The sequence below is a fragment of the Hermetia illucens genome, chromosome 2, assembly GCF_905115235.1.
Source record: "Hermetia illucens chromosome 2, iHerIll2.2.curated.20191125, whole genome shotgun sequence".
Classification (NCBI taxonomy): Eukaryota; Metazoa; Arthropoda; class Insecta; order Diptera; family Stratiomyidae; genus Hermetia; species Hermetia illucens.
In genome coordinates this window covers 151,076,042-151,100,697 of record NC_051850.1, presented here as the reverse complement: position 1 = coordinate 151,100,697, position 24,656 = coordinate 151,076,042, and the positions used below count along the sequence as shown (strand labels likewise).

General features: G+C 41.5%; 1 protein-coding gene across 4 annotated transcripts in view; it reads right to left on the bottom strand.

The window, feature by feature from the left end:
• The window catches only part of LOC119649189, a 102,375-nt gene that overhangs the window by 33,378 nt on the left and 44,341 nt on the right, over positions 1-24,656 (bottom strand). For all 4 annotated transcript variants that reach the window (XM_038051215.1, XM_038051216.1, XM_038051218.1 and 1 more), the window contains one exon: positions 17,292-17,427. In XM_038051215.1, the coding sequence (XP_037907143.1) occupies positions 17,292-17,342 (51 nt within the window). In that variant the 5' untranslated portion in view covers positions 17,343-17,427. The remainder of the gene's footprint in view (positions 1-17,291; positions 17,428-24,656) is intronic.

Here is a 24,656-nt window from a genome sequence, read left to right as displayed (position 1 = left end):
CTAGTGCAGTCGAAAGATATTTACATTTCAATGGACGATATCTTGGAGACCACGCTGAATAGTTTATGGTTTGTTGTGTAAAATTTTATTGCATGGACACATATTTTCGAAAATTAGACCTATTGGACGCTCAGGGAATCGAAAAGATATCATATCCAGACAGTCATGTTTGTATAAGGCGAGCCCCATGAATCAACTCTCCCCAGACATAATACCAACTCGTCGTCTTCGGATTGTTGTTCCATTGAATTCTAAGCCTTCTTCAGAATTAATCATGCCGATATGTCTTTAATAGCTCATATGTGACGACCACTTTAATTGATTAGTGGATTTCCGACCATTGCTTGTAAGGCCCGAAAAGTCGCGTACCGGGAATTCAAAAGAGACCAATCTCGCATTCCAGATCCCCAGTCAGCAATCATCCACGGACGGCCCATTTTGAATGCTGCGAGCGTTTGTAATATTGATGTGAAGATAAATGGCTACAATTATGATTAAGAACAGATTGAGCGAAAACCCCAAGCATGACTAATTAATTTGTTCTACATCATATGTTTCACTCCTCGGGACCCGTGTTGAAGGGTTCAGATCGTCTGGCCCGCGGGAACGCTGGAACGTTTCCGAGAGCAGCAGCATCGTGATCCAATAAGGTTGGCTATGGGAGGCGGAATGAATTTCATCTTCTTTAAGATATTGTTTTGATAAAACTCTAACTAGTTCGTGATTTGATGAGTTAACCCTGGTACTCTTGGTTGCTTCTTGAAGGAATATTTTTCAATAAAGATACCTAAAACTTTGTTGGAAATCTCGCATAAACACATCGGCGTATTTCTTACCAAACTTCATAACTAGAAGATCACATTAAGGTCACTTCCTTACAAGCCATCTGCAAACCGACCATTAACTTTGGTTAAACTAGAAACGAGAGTGCGAAGAAAGTGCAAATGAGGAACGGGTTAAACCGCATGGAACGTGACAATCCATGTTAATCTCGGCGTGTTCTCCGAATGCACGCTGCAGTTGTGCAACCAGCACATGAGACAACATCCCACATTTGGAGCGCTATGGGATACAACTTCTTGTTTGGAATGGAATCATGGTTGTAGCCTAGAAGACGCATACAAGTAATTACTTAACAGGTCAAAAGTGGCAGATGAGATTTCAATACAACTCGCGGGAAGTAGTTCCCTTGTTGGCTTTAATTATATGCTATGCTTTTCTGAAAGGGGTGATTCTATCGAAATTGCTTTTTCCTAGTTTCTGCATTCTTTGTTGCTTCTGGGTGACTGCGGTGCATTGCATAATTATGTGATAGAAAGTTGCAGGTGTTGGGACGTCTAATTTTCGGACTTTGATACGTTGCCAAGTCTAGGAAGTGAATGAGAAATGGGAAAGAACGTGAAAGCCTAGCAATGGTGTACATGGAAAGATATATATCATATTATTCGACCATCTCTTGGACAGGAGGGCAAAGTCAGTAGATGATAATGATCCTTGTTTATTCCGAACTAAGTCGACGCACACCTCCCAAGAGGTAGTCACGGATAGTCCAGTCATTCTGGTGTTGAACTAACGTGAGCGGCGATAAGCACGACGACCCGGCATTGCACGGACTTATGATTTGGGAAACGATTTGGAATAGGTTGCACATGACCAGGCATTCTGTTACCTCACTATAGCATAGTGACATCTCATGGAAACACCTTTTAGGTTAATGTTACAGCTACCTCCGACCTGATAATAATCTTAACAGAGCTGCAAGTACATTCAGAGCTATTTATTTTGCAGATTCAGTTGTGGTCGATTCCTGACTAGCGTCTGATCCTAACTAACTAAAATGGAAGATTCTAAAAGAAATTCCTTTGCAAGAAGCACGGAGCTATGACGGTCACCTACCAAAAGGCCCCGGCGAAGAAGACAACTAATAGCGAGAAAGTGGGTGAACGGTAATAGTGCAGCGAAAATGGAGAGACGTGTTCGGGTTCGGAAAAAGAACCACGAAAAAAGATGAAGACGAAAGGCAGGGGTAGAGAAAGAGAGGCTGCTCAAATATGGGGTCGTCGTTCGGAAAAAGAAGGACACTACCATTTTGCAACGAAGTACGGATATCAAGAATGACATAATGATTAGAGATAGAGGAACTCGTGAACATTACTCGACAACGCCAGCGAAACGCCGGGAACACCGGTAAAGAGGAGCTGAGGAAATAGCGAATGGTTAATGCAACCCCTAGCAGTGCAAAATGCTCAGCCTCAGCATGGGGGTAGACAATTAATAAAATGAAACACAGCAAAAATCTTCCAAGTTAGAAGGATTCCGGGAGATGATAACCAAAAGGCATCGAAAAAAGGCCAAATTACAACAACGACAGCGTTAGTTAGCAATGGCAGTGACCCCACTACAGCAAAGTCGAAGTCAACTACGACAACACCGCGCCAGAGAAAAGAGGAGGGGCAAACCACCGCCAAACGGACAGCCTATTTCATCAAGCAAAACACTAGGAGATCTTTCGCGGTAGTTCTTCAAGAAATTTGCAACAACGACCAATTTAAATGCCCTGGGGAAAACGTTGAAATCATCCGGCGGAATCAAACCGGCAGTATACTTGCCGAAATTGGAATGAAAACTAACAAGAAGAATACGTTCCAGAGTCCAGATCATTCTAGGCACTGGAGCCTAGAACCCAAGTGAACCCTCGAACTCTCTCACGAACACGGAAGAGGTGGAGGAAGTGATGAAAGTGGATAACTCAGATGTGAGCAACTTCAAGGTGGGAGTTACATCTGTCAACTCCAGTGGACAAAAATTAACCGTTGGCATCGTCACTTACACGATATCGAGCCAAGTTCTTCATTCCGAGAAAAAATAAAGATCGAGTGGGTCACTTGCAGGGTAAGGCGAAGGACAGTTTCGACTCGCTGCCTTATATGCATATAACAGGGGTTGAAGAAAGCAGGAAAGAATGTGTTACATTGTAACGAACCCATGCAAGGATCACGGTCTGCAAAAAGAAGATATGGCTCATATTCCTGGTTCCAGGCAGTGACAGGTCCTCAAAGAAGTTTTGCAAAAGTGGAAGTCGATCACCATGATCGACATCCTGCAAGCGCTCATTACCTGATGGAGCAGATGGTGCCAGAAGGAAGAACTGAATTGATGCTCCTCAGTGAGCAGTACCGAGATAAGAGCTCACCTCGTGGTATGTCGGTGTATCTGGCAATACTCTCATCTGGATAAAAGATACGTTTAACATAAAAGGGGAAGGTCTTTTTCAGCGATTTCCTCATACCGAACGAATCTATGTCCACTTTTCTGAATACGTACAGCGCTTTGGAGAACGAGATTCGAAACACGAACGGGAATTTGAAGCTGGCGGAAACTTGATCGCCGGAGCCCTCGAATGGTGCAGGCCTCAACTAGATTCTCGGGGCACACAAATTTCGGAATTATTTTCCTAGATAGAGGCTTATTGTCCTAGATATAGGTAGCACTCCGGGCTACGAGGGACTATCCTTGTCGTGACCTTTGCTAGGATTGATGACTATGGCGGGTACTGAAAGATTTAACGGACAGTAATACCTAGTACATGTCCTTGGAAGTGATAAACAGGTCCTCCCAATGTTTGAATATCCGACAAATATCTATTCGGTGGAACACCGCGAATGGCGATGTTGCCGAAATTGCCGAAACTTTCTCAAGAAGGGTGAATAAGCCACCAGACCCGGGCGTGAATAAAAAAAATCCGACTTAATCGTTATTGAACTCAAGAAAGAAAGTATATTCATTATACAAGTTGGGTATTTGTAGTTCGGTCCCTACTAAATATTCAAATGGTGCAGACCTCCTCGTTTTGATGTGAGAACTTGCACAAAATAGTGAGCATTAACATCGCTGTCTTGAACTTCGTCTCCGTGAATAAGAAAACACCAAAGTATTTACTCATCTCCCTGTTCATTTTTTGTTGGTAATTTGTCTATGTTTAAATCATACTATAAGTTGCTTAAAGATTGAGACTATTCTCTAGCCAAGCTTTGCCCCAAAGTATGGGCGGATTTACGCTCAATACAATTCATTTCAATATTAACTTTATTTGAGTAGATATCGGTATGGAGGGTATTGCAGAGCCTAGGCACCATACAATGGCAGCCTTTTGGTTTTTTTTCAAATTTTTCGATTGGGTAGTTTCTGAGAATAGGTCCGTTGAAGAAATCATCTCTTTCTACCCCTCCCACCCTCCATATTTCCAACAAATGTCAAAACTAACACCGGCATCGAAAAGTATTACTCAAGAACTTCATTTGATAGTCAACATGACTACTTTTAGCGAAAAAAGACCCCCCCCCCCCCAAAATTCAACGTGAAAGAATGTAACTCACTGCATGCGTGAGCATTCACTGTTCCCATCTTTCCATCAAATTTGGTATCAATCGCCACAAGCATTTCCAAGAAAAATGCGTGCGGCAGACAGACAGACAGTAAACCGATTTTAATAAGGTTTTGTTTTACACAAAACCTGAAAAAAGACTCTCTAGTTGGATAGTAAAACCAAGCTAAAGTAGTTTATAAGCACACTTAAATCATGCATAGTAGAAGGAATGTATTTAGTAGAGGCAGCCGTTGGCCTTGCCTTGAAAGCCCCCAAGTTCATCTGGTATATTGGAGGGGATGATATACAACAGGCCGCTCTAGCTCTTCCAACTAACTGGTGATATATCGGAGATACAGTAAAAATGTTGGCGAGCTCGTTTTACATTGCATCCAATGACAATGGTTATGGATAGGACTTCCATTGTAATTTTGTTTGACAACTGCTGCATGCTGACGATACTAGATACTAGGGATTTTTTTAATTGAGTTAGCAAGTGTTAGGCAAAGTGTACTCTGATCCTAAAGATGTAGCTAGTTAGCTTTAGGAAGAGCTTCTTCTTTACAAAATGGACAACAAAGACCACATTGTTTTAGCAGGTGTTCCTCAAAGTTCCGTACTAGGGTGCTTGCGTTTCATGTTCATCTGTAGCAAGTATGATGCCTAGCACGAACGAAGCAAAACTATTGTCACAGCTTGTTTATCCGAAATGTTTGAAATCCATCCCGGGAGCAGTATGAGACGCTTTGAACCGATAGAAGGTAAGTTCGACACCAATGCCAAGAGTATGCAGTATGTAAGCGGAATGTACCATCTCAGGGATGAGATATCTATTGATCTTCTAGCAAACGAGGGGCGTTACCTCTACCAGAGAAGGAGGCCAAATTTATCTGAGGTGACTGCGGCCTTTCTAAAAGCCACTAGTAAGAAACAGTCCAGGATATGTCTCCAACGCTGGAATAATCCCAATTTCAGAACAGTTTTAGGTTATTTAAGAACTATTGGCAACCAAAGGAAGACCTGTAGAATATAAACTACGAAGAAACCAAGAGCAGTAGTGGTAATCATTCACACTTACCTCAGTGGTGCATCTGACGGAGTTACATCTCTGCAATACATGTAACCATCAGTGTCAAGTTGAATATTGATCAGCTGAGAAGACCGTAATCAAAAAAGTTTCATGATAAAAAGGCAGGGTATAGCAGAAATGTGCCCCAGACTAGACGTCAAAAACAAACCAGGCCTTAGTCACACAGGCGTTAAACGGTATTTATGCTGTTTGAAAGATGGCCTGGAACCAGAAGACCTCCTCAAGAAGAAGAAGGCGAATAGCAAAGATCACCTAACCGAAGGGGAATGTTTTCAGGAAACTCAAATTTGAAAAAGGAGGAAACAGATAGGTTAGCTGTGAAAGTAGGAGCCAGAGCCCAGGGTTAAATATGTTAGCGTGAGGAAGGGCTTCTACCCAGTTCCTTTTTGAAGCAAATGCTCATTCGTTCAGATGGGATAGAGTGCCACTTTCGACCAGCTATTATGCTGGTAGGCTACACCTCGGAGGGCACGGGGAACCATAGTCCGATATTGGAGAGAAACTAAACGCGTAATTGGAGACAGAGGTCAGTCGTAGGACGACTGAGGTTAACTTTTACTATGCAAAAGCTGCATTTGCAATTTCGAGGGATGATACTGGAATAATGCTGGTTTAAGAACTCTGGGCTTCCCCGAGCAGATTGGCGCTCTACTAAGAATATAAGTGCACCTAATTTGCTGAAAACTTGAGAGGTGTCACAATTCTTACATCCAAATTTAAATGTCTAGCTGCTTCTCTAATTAGGGATCTCATGGGTCTATAAGTTCCATTTTAGTACTCGAGAGTTACCTCCCAGGTTACGACACTCGGATGCTACCGGAACAAGTCGTTAAGCTGATGAAGGAAAGGTGCAACTACTTTTTTTTATGCTAATATGTAGAATAATAAGCAGAGGAAGGAAGAAGGAAAATTGGGGACTAACAAAGGAACTATGCTCACGGATAGAATATGATGGGCAATGGGGACTTTTAAACCATCTAAATCACCTGGAATTAATAGTGTCTTTCCAGCGTTGCTCCAAGGGAAGGGGGAAATGATTTGAGGCTCCCTCATGATGGTGGTAAAGGGCAGTATACCCTGGAATACATACCCTGAGTATATAGGCGGACAAAAGTGGTGTTCACTTCGAGAACGGATTAAAAAAATCTTTTTCATCCTTTTCAGACCAATTTGTCAGATATCTTTTGTACTGAAAACAGTAGTGGAAGTCTTGAACAAGGCGACAAGTGGTCACCGAAATATGCATATTTTTAATAAATAATTTCGGTAAAGTATAAAGAAACTTTTCTTGGATTTTCTTTTATAAATATGAGAACTTCCTATGTGACAGAATCCAACTTGTCACAATGTTCAGGAAACTACGCAAATTTGAAAGACTGATTTGTATTTGTACCACTGGGACGATGAGGATATGTTTAACGGCGCTTTTAGAAATCTTCCTGGGTTTGACCTCTCTTCATCCTCAGGGAAACAGAGAACAGAGATATCTTGAATTAGCGATACCGAGTAATAGCATCCCACAAAAGTTTCATTTTCATAAGAAATTTAAAATACGATTCAGAAAGAGGGTATGCAATCAACTGATCATCTGGCACACTGACGGATCTCTTACAGCAGAGGGAAAAGTGGAATATTATAATCTTAACCGACCACCGGATATCGTTTCACTCAAGCCCAACTTGGTGAACTCTTGACTGGTATGACGCTAGGCTCGTACAATAAGATGTGGCTGGTGAATGAGGCAGCGGGTCAGAATAGCTAGAAAAGGAGCAGAAACGTCGTTAAATAGACCAGAAAATCTCTATAGAACCAGAAAAAGATTCCTGGCTTCAAAAATAAGGAATAAGTCGGAAACTTAAAGGAGGTCCGCCGTAAATTTTAAAAATATATTAATATACTATTATTAATTTTATTTTGGGAGATATCGATAAGGAGGGTATTTCGGAGCCTTGATGTCATTTAGAGGCAGAATTATAATTTTTTTCAGATATTTTTGGTCGGTAGTTTCTGAAAATGGCCCCTAATTTAAGTGACTCTTTTATGACCCCCTCACTCTCACCGTTTCGCAATGGACTTCAGAACCAGATTTGGGAAGTGCTAACCGAGACCTTTCATGTGTTACCCCACATGACTACACTCGGTGAAAAAATGTTGCCCCCTCCCCAACTTTGCACTTATGCGGAACCCCCTTAACTTCCAAGAAGGACGATGTAACTCAGCGCATGAATGGTCGCTCACAGTTCCCATCTTTCCACCAAATTCGGGGTTAATCGGTAAAGCGGTTTCTGAGGAAAGTGCGTGACAGACAGAGAGACAAACAGGTAGACGGACAGACAGTAATCCGAGGTTTTGTTGAAAACAAAAAATCAGTTTTAGCGAACCTATCAAGACCAGATCAATCCAGGGTGCTTCCGGCGAAATACGAACTGAAGCTCTTTCAAGATTCTTTAAACCTTACCAGCCATAGGATCATAGAGGAAATACTCACGAATTACCGCAGGCTAAACTACCCAGCGGTCAAAGGGTAGTATAGGTCCCAGGGCGAAACATGGATTGGTAGCCACGATGGAGCATAAAACCTGGGAAACGCCTGCTGAACCAACACCAATACCTCTACTACCAAACTCTATCTCCATATCCACATGTTGATCGCTGGGAGTTCTTTCTTTATGAAAAACTGCAGACGAAGAAGGATGAAAGCGAGTCTCCCGCGCTTAAAACCGAGACAAAATATATGAACTGGTTATCCAGGTTGGAGGTCAGGTAGGGCTGACAACCCTACACGGAAAATCGAAGCCACGGAAGGAGCCTCGAACAGGATGGATTCCAAAACGACGAACCCGGCAACGAAAACGGATAAACGATTTGCGCATTTTCTCATGCCGCTGAGCAGCTAGTCGATACCTTGTCCCAATATAAGGTTGATGTAACAGCGTTGCAAGAGATGTGACCACTTTCAACCAAATTAACCACGTGCTGATTGAGCGCCGCCATCTCTCAGCCTTGATGAATGTCAGGACGTATAGGGGAACCAATATAGACTCGGATCACTATCTCGTTGGCATAGTGCACCAAGCTCAAACTACGACACCACCTACAATCCCCTCTGACAATCAGGTGAGAGTGAATACTGAAGCCAGTCACAACACAGCCCTCCGCAACATCAATAAGGACGAATGAATGCCATAATAACCGCAGTCAACAGAGATCCTGGAGATGAAGAACGTTACCATTGATACGGCCACAAACATACTTGGCCCCAGTCGCAAAAAAAGGCGGAACGGCTGGTTTCACAATGAATGTAAGCTAGCAACGGAACGGAAGAATGCTGCATACCGAGTAATACATTCTCAAAGAACGCGGGCACGCGCGGAAACTCATCACGAACTCCGTCGAGCGAAGAAGCAACTTCACAGACGGAAAAAGGAAGCCTGGGAGAACCAACAAGTCTGTGACACGTCTGTGAACTAGAAGAGTTCAGGGAGCAACTGCACCAGAGGGAAATCTGATTTTCGACAGAATGGGCATATTAGAGTGATGGATTGAGTACTTTGATGAGCTGCTGAACAACCAGAACATCGGCGAGTTGGAGGTCCCGCCATCTGAAGACAATGGACAAATACTGCCACCACCAATTATAGGAAAAACAGTTCGTGCAACTCATCGGCCTAAAAATCATAAGTCGCCAGGATCCGATGGAATTACAGCCGAATTGGTTAAATATGGAGGCACACAATTACACCAAGTGGTTCATTAATTTGTGTTCAAGGTGTGGGACAGCGAATCAATGCTTGGCAACTGGCAAAGAGGCATTATCTGTCTCATACATTAAAAGGGAGATATTACACAGTGCAGCAATTATAGAGGTATCAAATTGCTGAGTATAAGATGAGATATTCTTAGCTATCTTACTTGGCCGGATAGCCCCATACGCCCAGAACATCACTGGTCCATATCAAAGAGGTTTCACTCACAGTAACACATCAGATTTTCTCTGTGCGGTAAGTGATGGAAAAACTGTTGGAACATGGACATCAATTGCACCATCTTTTCATCAACTTTAAAGCCGCAAGGGTAAAACTGTACACGACCATGAGAGAATTCGATATCCCGACGAAATTGATAAGACTGACTGGGGTGACCCTGGCCAATGTGCGAGGCCAAATAAAATCAGCAGAATCACTTTCAAGACTATCGACATCAACAAGGGTCTACGACAAGGGGATGCCTTATAAAGCGTCGTCTTTAACCTGGCCCTTGAGAAAGTCTTCCATGATGCTGAGGTAAATGCAAGAGGTACGATTCTCTTTAAGTCTACCCAACTAATGGCTCATGCTGACGATATCGATATCATGGGAAGGACGACCCAAGGTATACAATCTGCCTTCATCCAGATCGAGAAGGCGGTTATCGGCGCGAGATCTTGGGTTGCACATCAATGAAGTCAAGACAAAGTATATGGTGGCAATGTCAGTACCGAAAACCAGCCAACCAACAACATCAAACCGTACTGGTCAAACGGAAAGAATAAAGATAGGAGACTACAACTCAGACGCATCGTCAGACGTCAGCTTACAAAAACTGTTTCGTTCGAAACGTCTCACCATAGGGACTTGGGTTCTTAGTAACAAAAATTACGAACTCTTGGGCGCGTTCGAGAGAAGAATCCTGAGAAGAATTTTTGGCCCCCTACATGAGGATGGACGATTCCGTAGCCTACACAATGACGAAATCTATGAGCGATACCATGACCATCAGGTTGTGGATAAAATCCAGCTCAATAGGTTACGGTGGGCGGGTCATTTTATCCGTATGGATGAGGATAATCCAGCCTGGAAGGTCTATAAGGGCAATATCTAAGATAGAAAAAGAAGACGAGGTAGACCTGCCTGAGATGGAACGATGGCGTAGGTCAGGATGCCAGACAGCTTTCAGGGATATCGAATTAATGGACCTCGGCGCAAAACCGGCGCACTATTATTATTAGTATTAGACCGACTTAAGTATACTGTTTGGTGCCGTCCATTGTCAAAAAAGGATCATTTTATCACATTTTTGTTTGCGAATGGATATGACGGTGTAACTTGTATTGCTGATGTTCAATATCGAATAATGTTGCAATTTTTTCAATGCCAGTCAGCTGTTGAAATCCATCCAAACCTGTGGTTTTAAATGAAACTGCAGAGCCCCCTTCGAGGAAGTTTATGATTGACTGTTAGCAGATATTTCCGTGACCAATTCCGATTATAAGATATTCATTAGAATCTCACATACTTGCATGGGCTTATCTCGGGAAAAATATGGTTAAGGGGATGAGCCCTAGTTGGTAAATGATTCGTTGATTCGTTTATTTAACTTGCTTTAAGATGATTAGTAGATAATAGCCTATAATGGAAAAAGTGATAAGGATAATACCTTAGAATATTAAAACCTCAAAATCTCCTCTATAATTACCTCAAAAGACCCTAAATCAGATTCAGGAATCATTTGCAAGATCATAAACAAATCTCCGACTGTGAATTTTCACGGAAAAGCTATAAAGCGCCGCAAGTAATGGCTCTTTTGTAACTCGATCTTTATTTGTTGGATGTTTTCTCGCATAGTTTGTAAACATTGGAGCACATGAATGCAGTTACACATCTGCACTTGTACCCCATACGAGCAGACAGCTAAACACGAAAATGATAATTTCACTGGTGAAATCGGAAAAGTTTATCACCTTCACAATAAATCCAGAGTCGAAGGGCGTAAACCATGTGGTTGGTCGTCATGTTCTTCGGCAGTTAATGGAGCGACGGTGCGCAGCTTAAAACCACCTTTGTACACGGGTTACAGAGTCATCAAGATAATTAATAGGTGAAGTATGTATGTACCCGTAGTCTGCGAAATTTAGAAACTATAAGATGTGGTGAATGCTGATACCATGCAGCACGAAATCCGTTTCGCTTGTGTAGATTCCACTCTCGCTTTTTGGTGATTTTCAGTTATACTAGATTTCGCGATATCTTTCCTATCCCCATGCAGCTCATCCCACTGAATTCTAGTAATGTTACAGATGCAGAATCTGTCGTCATGTTCATTTCTAGAATTTTACAACACGGACATGAATGGCCGCTGTCAATTCATGGATGCTCCGAAAACTACAAACCGATACAATTCAGAAATATTAAAAAACACTTAAGACTATTTAAATCAATAAAATTGTTCGTAACTGAATAATTGATGAAAGTAGGTGACTTGGTTTATTGCCCAAAAGAGAGGTCGATGCGTGAGTTCACGTCGTACCGCGTGTCCATCTGTGAACTCAAAAGGAACACGACAGAGATTCATTTCGATCACGAATTAAGATAAATACGAGTACGCCGCCTGCAACAGTGGGTGCTCTCGAATTCCCTATGTATGCTGGGATGCTATGGTTTCTGGCTGTAATTCAAACATGACCTATAACTTAATAAACACTCCATAACTGAAAATGTAGATTGAAATTGATGGGACCATGGTTTTATTGGCATCTTTACGACGCGACGGTACCCTCGTAACCATACAAATGACTTGAATTTCGGGAAAGAATCGTTTTTATAATTTATTGTATCTTGTTTTTGAATAAATCTTAATTAAGTGGCTGAAGTGTTCTTTAACAAGTGTATCTTTAATATTTTTATGTTTTGAGGTTGTACGTAGGATTTCAATCATATTTGTCTTTTTGAATTTTTTCCCAAGTTAATTTTTAGGATTTCAGTATTCAAGTTATTATAGATTCTAATTTACATTCTCGATTATCTTTCAAAGTGGTGCAATCATTAAAAGTGAATACTTGTGTGGAAAGGAAATATGTTCTTGAAAACCATAGCAACAATGCTACGTGGAAGATTCCTAAATGTCTCAAATTGTCGACACTACATAGAACTTGAAAGCTGGACGCTTCAGGTATGAAAGGGGTTGTGTATTCCTTATATAAAAATATTTGAGTGGACATTGTCCCATTAATACGTAGACCGTAATCTATATGTATCTATTATTTCAGAATACCCACTTTCGCACGATACTGACATTCAAAGTCTTGAATTTGCACAGAAGCGACAATTTTGATCTAATATAACTTTGTTAGTAATAGTGCGGTTTTCACGAAACTTGGCAGGATTGTGCTCTATGTATTTTATAGCATATATTTCATGATTTTAGGATGAACTATTATTAATTGTATTATATATCGGTATGGAGGGTATTTCGGAGTTTAGGCACCATATAGCGGCAGCTTTCTGATTTTATTCAGATTTTTGGGTTGAGTAGATCCTCTCTCTTGTGAATTAAATATCAAAACTGACACCAGCTTTCAAAAGCACTAATTAAGACCCTTTATTTGATACCTCATACGACTATATTTGGTGAACAAAAATTCGCACTCCCCTTTTGCATATATGGGACCCCTCCCCCCTCTTAAATTCGACATAGAATGACGTAGCTCACTGTATGCGTGAACATTCATAGTTTTCACCTTTCCACCAAATTTGTTGTCAATCAGTATAACCGTTTCCAAGAAAAATGCGTGTGACAGACAGGCAGATAGATCGCGATTGTAACCATATAACAGGTCGTAGTGACCGCAGCTTTGCGACGGGAGCGGAATCTTATTCGTCTCTTTCTGAATTAATTTGCCTAAATAATGCATTTCATAATGTAGACTCATCCTAATTTTTGCCGCAGATTGCACATTATTGAATGCATTCGGGCAAAATTAATTTTGACAGAGGGGAATGATTTGCCGCATCCGTAGGCGCACCCGCATGTCGCTGCAACATAAACTCTAGAGAATTCAAGGCAAAGGTAGTGGCATGCAGAGCGGTTCTCATTAAGAACAGCTGATCGGTGGCGAGGTAAGCACAGTTGAAGTGGTGAGTCTGGAGGACCAGCGGTGAAGTGTCTTTGGGAGAAGGAGGATTGGCGTTGACAGAAGGTTTTTTTTTTTGGGGAATTCAACTTATTCGTGAGTATTAATCTTGTGATTCATCATCATCATCAACGGCGCAACAATCGGTATCCGGTCTAGGCCTGCCTTAATAAGGAACTCCAGACATCCCGGTCTTGCGTCGAGGCCCACCAATTCACCAATGAGTAATGTTTGAGTTTTTTGAATGAATCATACGGGGTTGGAAAGGTCTTTGAATTGAAGCGCTAGAATTTTGACAAATGATGGCAGTTAGGTTAAAATGAGATTGCTTTTTTGACGCATTTATTATTTAATGTGAAAAATTTATTGCAGTTACTGAATACTTAGAGGTTTAAAGGGAATATTCATCATCAACGGCGCAACAACCGGTATCCGGTCTAGGCCTTCCTTAATAAGGAACTCCAGACATCCCGGTTTTGCGCCGAGGTCCACCAATTCGATATCCCTAAAAGCTGTCTAGCGTCCTGAACTACGCCATCGCTCCATCTTAGGCAGGGTCTGCCTCGTCTTCTTTTTCTACCATAGATATTGCCCTTATAGACTTTCCGAGGTGGGTCATCCTCACCCATACGGATTAAATGAGCCGCCACCGTAACCCATTGAGCCGGATTTTATCCACAACCTGACGGTCATGGCATCGCTCACAGGTTTCGTTGTTATGTACTCTACGGAATCGTCCATCCTCATGTAGACAGCCAAAACTTCTTCAGAGGATTCTTCTCTCGAACGCGGCCAAGAGTTCGCAATTTGTCTTGCTAAGAACCCAAGTCTCCGAGAAATACATAAGGACTGGCAGGATCATTGTCTTGTACAGTAAGAGCTTTGACCCTATGGTGAGACATTTTCAGCGGAACAGTTTTTGTAAACTGAAATAGGCTCTGTTGGCTGACAAAAACCGGGCGCGGGTTTCACCATCATAGCTGTTATCGGTTGTGATTTTCGATCCTAGATAGCAGATGGTCTCACGTTCGGTTCAAAAAGAAAAAAAAACAAGAATATGATGATGGACTATAGTAAACATTCCTCCCCCCTTATGCGGTAGTGTTCTTTTGTATCGCAGAAATCGCTTGTCGAAACCGGTATGGGGTTGATACTAACCAGTTCTGCAATTTAAGGAACAATATATAGAAAAGTGAATCTCTTATTAAGCATTGTCCTTAGTTGGAGAAGCACGCGTGAATCTCCAATTAAGTATTGCCCTTAGTGGGAGAAGCAAACAAGTAAGAGGTTTAATCTTCGTCTAAAAATAGAAAGAGAGACAGAGTCCAAGGAGCCTTGCAAGACTGGAATAATTTCGGGATCGGACAGTAGCTATCAAGCTTCTATGCTATATATAGGGGCAAAGCTATCCATCAATCAATTACAGAACTTGAAAAGGGTACACATATGAAGGAAGATTTATCATTGTTGAAGATAAGAGAGATTGAGAGACTGGAGCGGGGAAGAATAGTCCCCACGGGGAAAAGTGCAGAAAAGAAGGATTGGTTGAATTTGCTTTGTACAGCGAGGCAGTGAAAGTTCCGGAAGGGAAACCAAATTAGAGAACAATATTCAAAAATCTTCCCAATGAAAGAATTGAGAAAGACTGGATTGAGGTGAAATCGGAGGAGGAATGTAGAATAAGAAAAGATATCGACGAAATCGCTTCTGAAACGAATTTGGTGGTCAAAGGTTACACCCAGATCTTGAAAGAAGCTCAGAAGTGATAAGAGTTGTCCATCAGAAGACTAGGAAAATGATATTGGAACGGAGTGAAGCGAGTAGCGGATTGAATAGTATTTGATGACATTTAGTTTCAGTATGTTCGCAGAGTACAAACACCCCGGAGTATCTAAGTTATCGTCCAAAAGAGTGACCCGCGCCGGATGAAATGCAAGCAAATAATTTAGGGTCGGGCAGGTGAGGAAGGAGGGAAAGTCATTAATAAAAATTAGGGACATTTCTAGACCTAGTATATAGCCTTGCAGAACCCCAGAAGAATGAGAGAAGAAGTGGGATGAGTATCCACGAAAAACCTTTGCGGAAACGATAAGAAACAACATGTTTGGAGTGGCGCCTTTTGTGATTCACGTAATGAAATCGATATAAATGAAGTGCATTTCTTCCCGTGAATTGGGACATTTAGCAATGAAGGTGGTAAAGGCTAGAAGGTTACAAACAGGAGATCGATGTTTCACAAAACCATCTTGGCAGTGCGGCGTGCCGACAATCGGAAAAGGCGCAGGAGTGGCCACGAGGCCGGTGGAAAAACGAAAATTTTACAGTCTAGCAAATTCCTTCATAGCAGAAGTTTGTATTGAATAAAGTTAAAAAAAAAAATAAAATAAATAATAATCATTAATTAAAATTATACATACAGTACATAATCAAAAGAATACATACAGTGGTTTCAATACAGAGTGACTCCTACTGTTTCCCTTGAACTACCACATTGTGATCGTGATGGGCAATCTGAATGCTGACAACTCCCTGCTATGACGTATGGTGGGGAAATGTGGTCTTGAGGTACATAATGATAATGATAAAAAATTTATGGTTTTCTGCAAATTCAACCATCTCTTGTTTCTACGAAACTACTACTCCCGCTTGCTCGCAAATTTAGGGAGTTCGAGAAATTTCGCAGGAAGTAGGAGAAAGAGATGATTTTTAAGACTTTGAAAAAATACGCCCATCTAGAATGAGACAGCCGGGTTGCCGTTTCTATTCTTCCTACAATTGGAAGGATGATTGCTTAATCAGTGAACAGGCTAGTTCCCTTCTAAATCCTTTTAGAACCTTTTAGACCTTGTGGTCTACATTTCAATCGATAATATCATTTTTCCTCAAAATCCTAGACTTTGACCACGTTTGGAAAGACAGCCTGCTTAACACCAAAATCAAGTTAATGTGCCTTCAAGCTAAAGTTCTCTCTGGGCTCCTATATGTGTACAGACAGTACGCGGAAAGTAATCACAACTGTTGTTCGACAGCTCCAAGCTCATCAATTCTGGATATTCTGGTCTGAAACAATTGCAAATGAAGAACGGACCGTCGTGTGGGCTAGGTATCAATAGACGTGTTGATTAGAAGATCATCATCATCAACGGCGCAACAACCGGTATCCGGTCTAGGCCTGCCATAATAAGGAACTCCAGACATCCTGGTTTTGCGCTGTGGTCCACCAATTCGACATCCCTAAAAGCTATCTGGCGTCCTGACCTACGCCATCGCTCCATCTTAGGCAGGGTCTGCCTGATTAGAAGATAAGTCATACTTTAAGAAAGGTCGAAAACTTCATTGCATGCAAAACTGAATTGATGAGTTGGAAATGTACTACACAACCAAAAGCCATCATAGTACCCCTATATGAAATCTGTCGCTCACTATTCTCCTCAAATGAAATCAATAATGGTGATTACAGATGATAAGATAGCTTAGTTAGTCGGACATCAACTTTTCAGGTTCCTACGTTCCCCGCTCTAGGTTCAAATCCCGGTCCCATCATGGATGTTTATGTTGTTCTTTGTGCTTTGGTTTCTGGAGGTTTCTCCCTTTAAGTACATGAAAACCACTAAATCTTTCATATCTGAAGTGTTAAACTTTCAATTTCCGATTTGGTCGAAATGGTATGTTATGGGTTCAACTAAAACTTCGAGATATTGATAACAGTCGTCGGGGAGACGACGCCTTTCAAAAGAATTCTCTATGAAATTATGGCTGTCCTCGCTTAAATTCTCTAGGGATTTATTGACTGACTTATACATAGAGCTTATTCCTGCTGACAGAAAAATATCACCCCCGGAGTTCCAATTTGGCGCCGGAACCAAAACAAGCGACATGAAAAATTATTCATAGAACCGCTTAGAAACGAATATGCAATTAAGGTGATACAAGTGAATGGTACTTACATTTACAGCCACGAATATAAGAACTATAACTAATATTTCTAATAACTTCATAATAATATCACAGTTGTGCGTTATGGGGTAGAAATATGTCCGCTTCGACTGTCGATTTGCTGCTTTACATGCTATCTCATTTCACCTGCAAAAAAAGAAACCCTTTTGTAAATTCATGATAAATTGTAAAATATGGAATAAATTAGAATTATTATAAAGTGGAGCAGAAGAGCTGTTAATATTGTTTTTATTGTGAAAAATTTATTTGATGAGTAAAATCCAAAAAAAGCAACAAATAACAATAACGTAACATAATCAGAAATAACCTATTTGAGCAGTGTCGAAATGGCCACCTCTGGTTAATTAACTATTTCCAGAAATATTTAGGCAATTACACAACTGTTCTAGGAATACTCGGTTCCATTCTCAGAGTAGAACTGATTTTATTTAAATCAAACTATTATGCCGCTTTGCACAGGTCTTTCTTTGTAAAGCTGACCAAGGGCTCTAGTCGGTCAAGATTAGACGACTACCCTGCAGATGTACTAAAGGAAGATATAATAGCAGCAGGATGGACTAGAAGAATGGAAACGCACGTTTAGATAAGTATTCAACGGATTGCGATTATCTGTTTCTATTTTCCTAACTTCAGAATAAAATTAAGATTCCTGTAGGGATTAAATTTAGTTTCAGTTAATTAGCCAACGACAAGCTAGCCGAAGGCGATAGAGTTTATCAGTCGGGTCCACGCAAGATTAGCGATTGTGGGAAGTTCGATCCAGGAGAATCTAAGGGGCTGGATAGTGTCTTCAAAAGGATGTCCGTGTACTCGGCGACGAAGAGACTATAAAGTCTTATCAGTCATAACCCATAAGCAAACGGTGGAGAAACTTTGAAAGGTGTACTTTCAAGGCTGGAGGAGCTGAACCATAATGCTGAGCAGGCGACAGCCATGGATGGTGTTGCGGTCAAAAATAATTAGTAGTAAGTTAGGTCCGGCTCTAGGAAATTGGGGTACATGCAGTACAATGGACTACAATCTTCCGTAAGAAATTGTTATGCCAATACCGTCAAATCCTGGCGTTGTGAATGTACCCCCCGCAATAGAAAATTGGCTTTCCAGTCCACCAGCGCCAGATAATCTATATATTTCAGAGAGATGTTAGTCACTATAAGTCGTTCAGAAATCTATTCAACACGGTTTTTGATAGCACCAATATTAATTCAGCAGAGCTAATGATGTTCAGTAGTGAATTGAGTGGCAATGCGAAACGACTGTTAGATCATTTAGGAAGCTATTGGGGAAAATATAACCAAATACGCGACCCATTGAGTCAATGATATAGAAATTCGCGGTTCTTGGCAGTAAAGGAGATCCGGACCTTGTTGACCTTCCTTAAATTTCAGACCTACATCCCTTATTTATGTTAACATTTGGATAATGGAACTGAAGTGAAAAAGGAAGCTTTCGTATGACTAAGAGAAATTTCAGTATAGGACTCTGCGTAAAGATGAAGCTAACCTCACTGACGATAGCGAATAAGAGTAGTTATTTGTTAAAATGGAACGAATTTTGGAAGGACGGTTCGTAATTTCGATTTCTTTGAAGACAGGATAATGTCAAGCTAGGAAGCTCTTATCGTAAAGCAATATGGTAATTTTTGGGCGAAGAAGAAAGGTGGGTTATTCTGAATAGTTAGAATAGAAAATCCCTCAAATTTACACTTAGGAATACTGGGAGCAGGAGGTAGTAAAAGTCTTGTCAATTCAGACACCAATGCTGACGCGAAAACGGAGAGAGTAGAGTCAGTGTAGGTAAATCGTAAATCGGAGAATGGAACGGACTTATTCATTCTTCAAACTTCTCCAATACCGACAAAGCAGGGCAATAACGGTAGGAAATTTGGTAAAATCTATATATATATTGCAGTCAAATATTGCACATTGTTGGACCACTGAGCCTGGTAGAATTGAGAATTGAGGTGCCATTGCGCAGCAACGGACATCTAAGGAGATTTATCACGTCTTCGTAGACATCAGGTTTATTTGCATAACCAAAAGAGTGCAGGTGAATATTGAAGAACATCAAAAGCACATTTATCTTTGGCCCGGGAAAATTTGCCAACCACATTCAAAAAGGACAGTAGAAAACTTAGCGGACTGTAGAGACGTTTAGATGGTTCGACGAACCTAAGAAACTGGAAGCTCTGTTGGTCGCAAGAGTAGAGCTCCACCATCGTTACAAAGTACGAGAAATACAGGGAAGCATACGCGCTGGTAAAAGGAATTATATCGTCTCAATTAGTAGGGAACTAGAAGGTACTGCAAGTAACAAAGATTCCGCTACCGTATATCCTATCACGAATGAACTTGGAGATAGAAGTAGGCCGAGCAACGTCAAGATCGTGAATAACTCAAATAGGTGAAAAGTTTATTTCCCAATCATTCATAATTGTATAACATTCGATGAAATCCCATCTCCTGTCGATAATATGATTCGTCACCGTAACAATCAGATATGGACTTCTACCACCATCTCACTCAAACGAATCTTCCCCCGAAACTATTTCCCGCAGCCCCTAAAATTTCCGTAGAGTTGCTGCTCTAGTTTTCCCAGAAATTCTGGCAATCTGACATCTTCCCTAGACGCTGTAAGGAGGAAAAAATCGTTAAGATCCTGGAGAAAATTCTCCGGCTTCACTATGACAATTCAACAAAGTGCATTTCGAAAGCTTGGTTGAAGTAGAGCGGGTTAGTTTCCGATCCTCCTCCGCATATGCGATTTGGAAAAAACTTTCGGCAGTGTCAAAACGGTGTGCATCTGGAGTGTTCTGCGAAAGAAAGACATTCCGGAGAAGCTAATATCATATTATCATCTTTCCTTAAACACTTCATATACACTGTTTGCCTTCTACCGATTCGTGAACCTTGGCGCAATAGCTCCAAAAAAGGAGGTATAGATGACCCCACTGAAGCAGCAAAGTCAAGGATCTCAGTCTAATAAGTTATTATACGCTTTCTATTTGCATCAACGGACTTCTACGGACGATGGCCCCGCATTCGACAACGTTCACTTTCGCTATTTTGGCCAAAATCTTGAATTTTGATTATTTCTAATTAACTTCAAATTGAAACCGCTACTGCTACTCAAAAACTTCAAACTAAATATCATCAATGCGTCGCACTAGGGTACCCTGGTCTGAAATAATATCAAACGAAATACTTCGTTGAAATACGTGTCAGATACCTATCGACATGGTGATCAGAAGACGAAAATTGCAGTAGATAGGTCACAGATTAAGGAAGGGCAACAATTTCATTGCGGGCTATGCCGTGGGATGGAATCCACTATTCTAGGATGGTCGACGAGTGAGTCACTATAGAGTTATATTGCTCAGTTCAAAGGAAGAAAAGAAACTTCTCACAAGGTTTAGGGAGGAAGTAAAGCACATTACCAAAAATCATCAGTAACATAGGTGCGGTTGACGCGTTATCCCTCACTAATGTCCCATGAGCAAGCAGTAGAGGATCAAAGTGGTAAAATGAATAAAATTTAACAACGTCAGACAATGACTCTACTGGTAAAGTAGAGAGCTGTAGGAGTTCCACTATGGACGTCCCCAGTGGAGTTCTCCTGAGAAAAAGAGTTGATGGGTGCTTTGGGTTTCATATAGCCTGTTCATCTAGATTCCTTTCTTTATTAACTCCCAGAAATTAAAAGGAAGAACTAGGAGGCTAAATGAAGGAACGGGTTGGATTGCTTTATCAGAGGAAAGTAAGCAAAATTGGGGTCGAATTCAATAAGACGGTTTTTGATTGAAACTAAATCTCGAACTTAATAACTTGGGACTTAATGTGCCTAGGTTTTCAAGTATATTACATGCATTGGTCGTCCCACAACATAACTAACACGATTTTCTGAACCTTCATATTTACAATATAAAAACATTTAGCTCCTATCCTATCATTGAACGTTCTTTACTGGCATATTAAGTGATTCCATTTCCAGCCAAGTCTTCCCCAAACGGGTATATAATAACTCATTTTCTTCTTCTAATGCCGCAAAGTTAATGATTTCCTAGAATCCACCATGAACCTCGAATAGGATTACAATTTCAAATTCTTGTCTTCCTCCTTAACAGCTTGCTCCAAGACTTATCGAAATTTCAAACACAGTTTCGATGTGAAAGACAATCTCGAAAGCCACCATCCATTTGCAGAATTATGGAGCAGCCCTAACCAAATACAACAAATTGCTGATCCATAATTGGCAACCTGATGGGTTTCTTGTCAACCCGGGAATTCTTCTGCGGACCTCAATCAATCGATAACAACTTGCAACATACTTTGATTTATAGACATTCATCCGCCATATCCATGGTCCGGCTCAGTAAACGAGACAATCACAACAGACGTAACAAGCAACGGACAAAGGAGATGTTATGCGGGATACTGTGTAGAATATAGTACAAGTGCATAAGCGACGAAATTGGGCACGCTGTCGCTGACCACTACTGGTTTATTAGTTCCCATCGTCTTCTGAACAGGGAAAACATTAACATCATCTCCTTTTAAGGAGCAGGTTTGCTGCTTCTGTACGGCGGGATTCGCTGATGGAATTACTGCCGGGAGGAATGGTTTGATGGTAAATATATAAGGAACAGTGTATGCTATTCAGAATCAGAGCCTTGGAGTTTTCGACTAACCTATTTTTCTAAACGTCCTGTTTGTTATACATCGACAAGTTTTAAGCTCCAGCAAGGTTAGATTTTCTGAAGATTTTTACTCTGACTATTATTGGTTCTAAATTTTATTAAAAAAACTGAATTAGGATTACCCTTTAATTCAAAATACCTTAGTCGTCCCTGAAATGAGCTGCCAACTTTTATCTTTTCCGGCAACACTGTAACCTTCCATTCTTCAAGATACTTTTCGGTGTCTGGCCATAATGAATGTTCTTACTGTAGGATACAACCATAATGGGTTGAAGTTATTCGTTCGTAAAAAATTGCATTTCGGTCTTACAAGAGATAATGTAGTCGATTATACTGGAAGTTCCATTTAGAGGCAGACCCTTTGATCAAGCTCATAAGATCAGGTCGTATATTTCCATTTTCAAATATCGAAAATGTGATCTTTGGTAAACAATAGGTCGTAGCAAATCCTGTCGTTGTCGTTGGCTTAAATAATTGGCATTCCTCGCCGATGAATGGGGCTTTCGAGGACGGAAGCTATTTGGATACAATGTTTATATCATAACAACCCATGATCAGATTTTAGATTATTACCATGATGCATTTTCAGTATCCTTTGATGGATTGTAATTAAATTTTAATGATATACTTCTATACACTAATTTGTCGGACATCTGAACAGTTTCCTTATCGTATTAATATTAATTTCCTATTCGAGACTAGAATCCATTACTTATCACTATGAATGATAACCACATAACAGCAGGATCTAAAGGCTAACATTCAACCAACTCAGTATCGCACCGTCAAATTTTGATTGCTATAATGGAATTGGTTGGGCCGCAGACTTCGTTTTCCAGGAAAGAGCTGAATGTTATCTAACTTAAGAGGCTGAAGTCAATGACTATCCATTTCATATATGTTTCTGGGATTGAGAACATTGCTGAAACAAACAACTTCAAAACTGGACTCTCGCAACTGTACGTCGTCGAACCACCAATTAAACACCTCCCTATCATCAAAGAACTAGCCTGGCACCGTTAGACACATTACTTCGCGCTAGCCCTCCCGCTCTCCCGGCTTTGGGAGCCTTCAAGTCAGGGAAATCCTTTCACCAAGGGAGGGGAGGAAGAGAGCTGTTAGCTCAGGGAAGCCGTTGCCTTCCGGTAACTCCGCCGATCGAGTTCAGTCTTCTTCGCAATAGGAAGAGCCCGAACATAATCCGTAACACGACTCCATCTGCCAGCGCTCCTCAGCATCTCTCTGACAATGTTGTCTGGAGAGAGCACCCCCATTTTTGCATAAAGCTCCTGACGAAAGCAGTCCCACCTTGCACAAGGGAAAAAAGTGTGTTCAGCGTCGCCCGCCAGTCCAATCCACACAATCAGGAGATTCCGCGTAGTCTATCTGCATCTTCGCTCATTTTGCCAAGAGAGTTGCCACTCAGTAAGGGGGCGTTGACGTTCTTCACGGACAACCACCTCTCTTGAGTTTTCGCCCTTGCGGCTGTGGATAGCTTTACGCTTCTTGACAAGGAAGGCAACGGAGATCACTTCCGCGATCACTATCAGTGCGATAAGCGCGTTGCTCACATAAGAGGACGTCTCCTAGTAGATATAGGGCTCTCAACATTCGCCATTAGCCGACCCAAGGCCCAGGCTCCGCTGCTGCGTTGCTTTGCTCGAAGAAGCTCATCTTCGAGTCGAGCATTAAACCAAGTTATTTAACCATTGATTTTGTCTCTATAGTTAACTCGCCGATCGATAAGGGACGCACGAACGGGTTTCTCTTTCTGGTCAAGATGACTACTTCGTTTTTTTTCCAGCGCAAGAATGAAACCATAAGCAATCATTCATCCAGTTCCGCATCAATATGCTAAGTCCGCTTTGCGCCTGTTCAACAGTGCGCCCGGAAACAATTGCCACAACGACGTCTATATAACCTACCAGGCACAACTTTTCGGGTATATCTAGTCTCAGCAGACTATCGTAGGAAGGTTTCCAGAGGTCCGGCCCTAGGATCGATTGCTGTGCTATTCTCGACGTGATTTACATCCTCCTCTGGCGCTCTAGCGTTTCATAGAGCAGGGAACGGTCTTTCAGATAATCGCTCAATATCCGTAAGATATAGCTTGGCACGTGGAATGAGTTTTATCTTGTGCCTAGCATATCTGTCCATCTTACAGAATTGAAGGCATTTCTGACATCAAGCGTTATGAGGAGCACTATGCGTCGAGATCGGCGGCTGCGTGCCGCATCCACGACCTCAATAACAGCATCCACTGTGGATCTCCCTGTTTTGAACCCGAACTACCTTGGGGATAAGTCCACGGCAGCGCGGATCGCTTTTGGAGCACTTTCCCGGTTGTGTCAAGCATACACGACGATTTTTGTACAGCCGGCAGCTTTGGGTCACCTTTTCCCTTGCGGATCAGTGCGAGTGTCGCCACCTTCTTGCGACAAGGAAAAATGCTCTAATTCAGGCAAGTGTTTAACGCCTCGAGCAGCAAGTCTGGCCGTTGGTGGAACGTATAAACTTATGCTGAGATACCATCAGTACTGCGCGCCTCCTCGATTTTAATATACAGGGCCTCGGCATAGCCCCGATTTTCCGCCAAGTCCCCGCGGGTCCTCATTCACCTAGTTGACCAGGTTCTGCCTGCGGCAGAGAAAGCAATTTT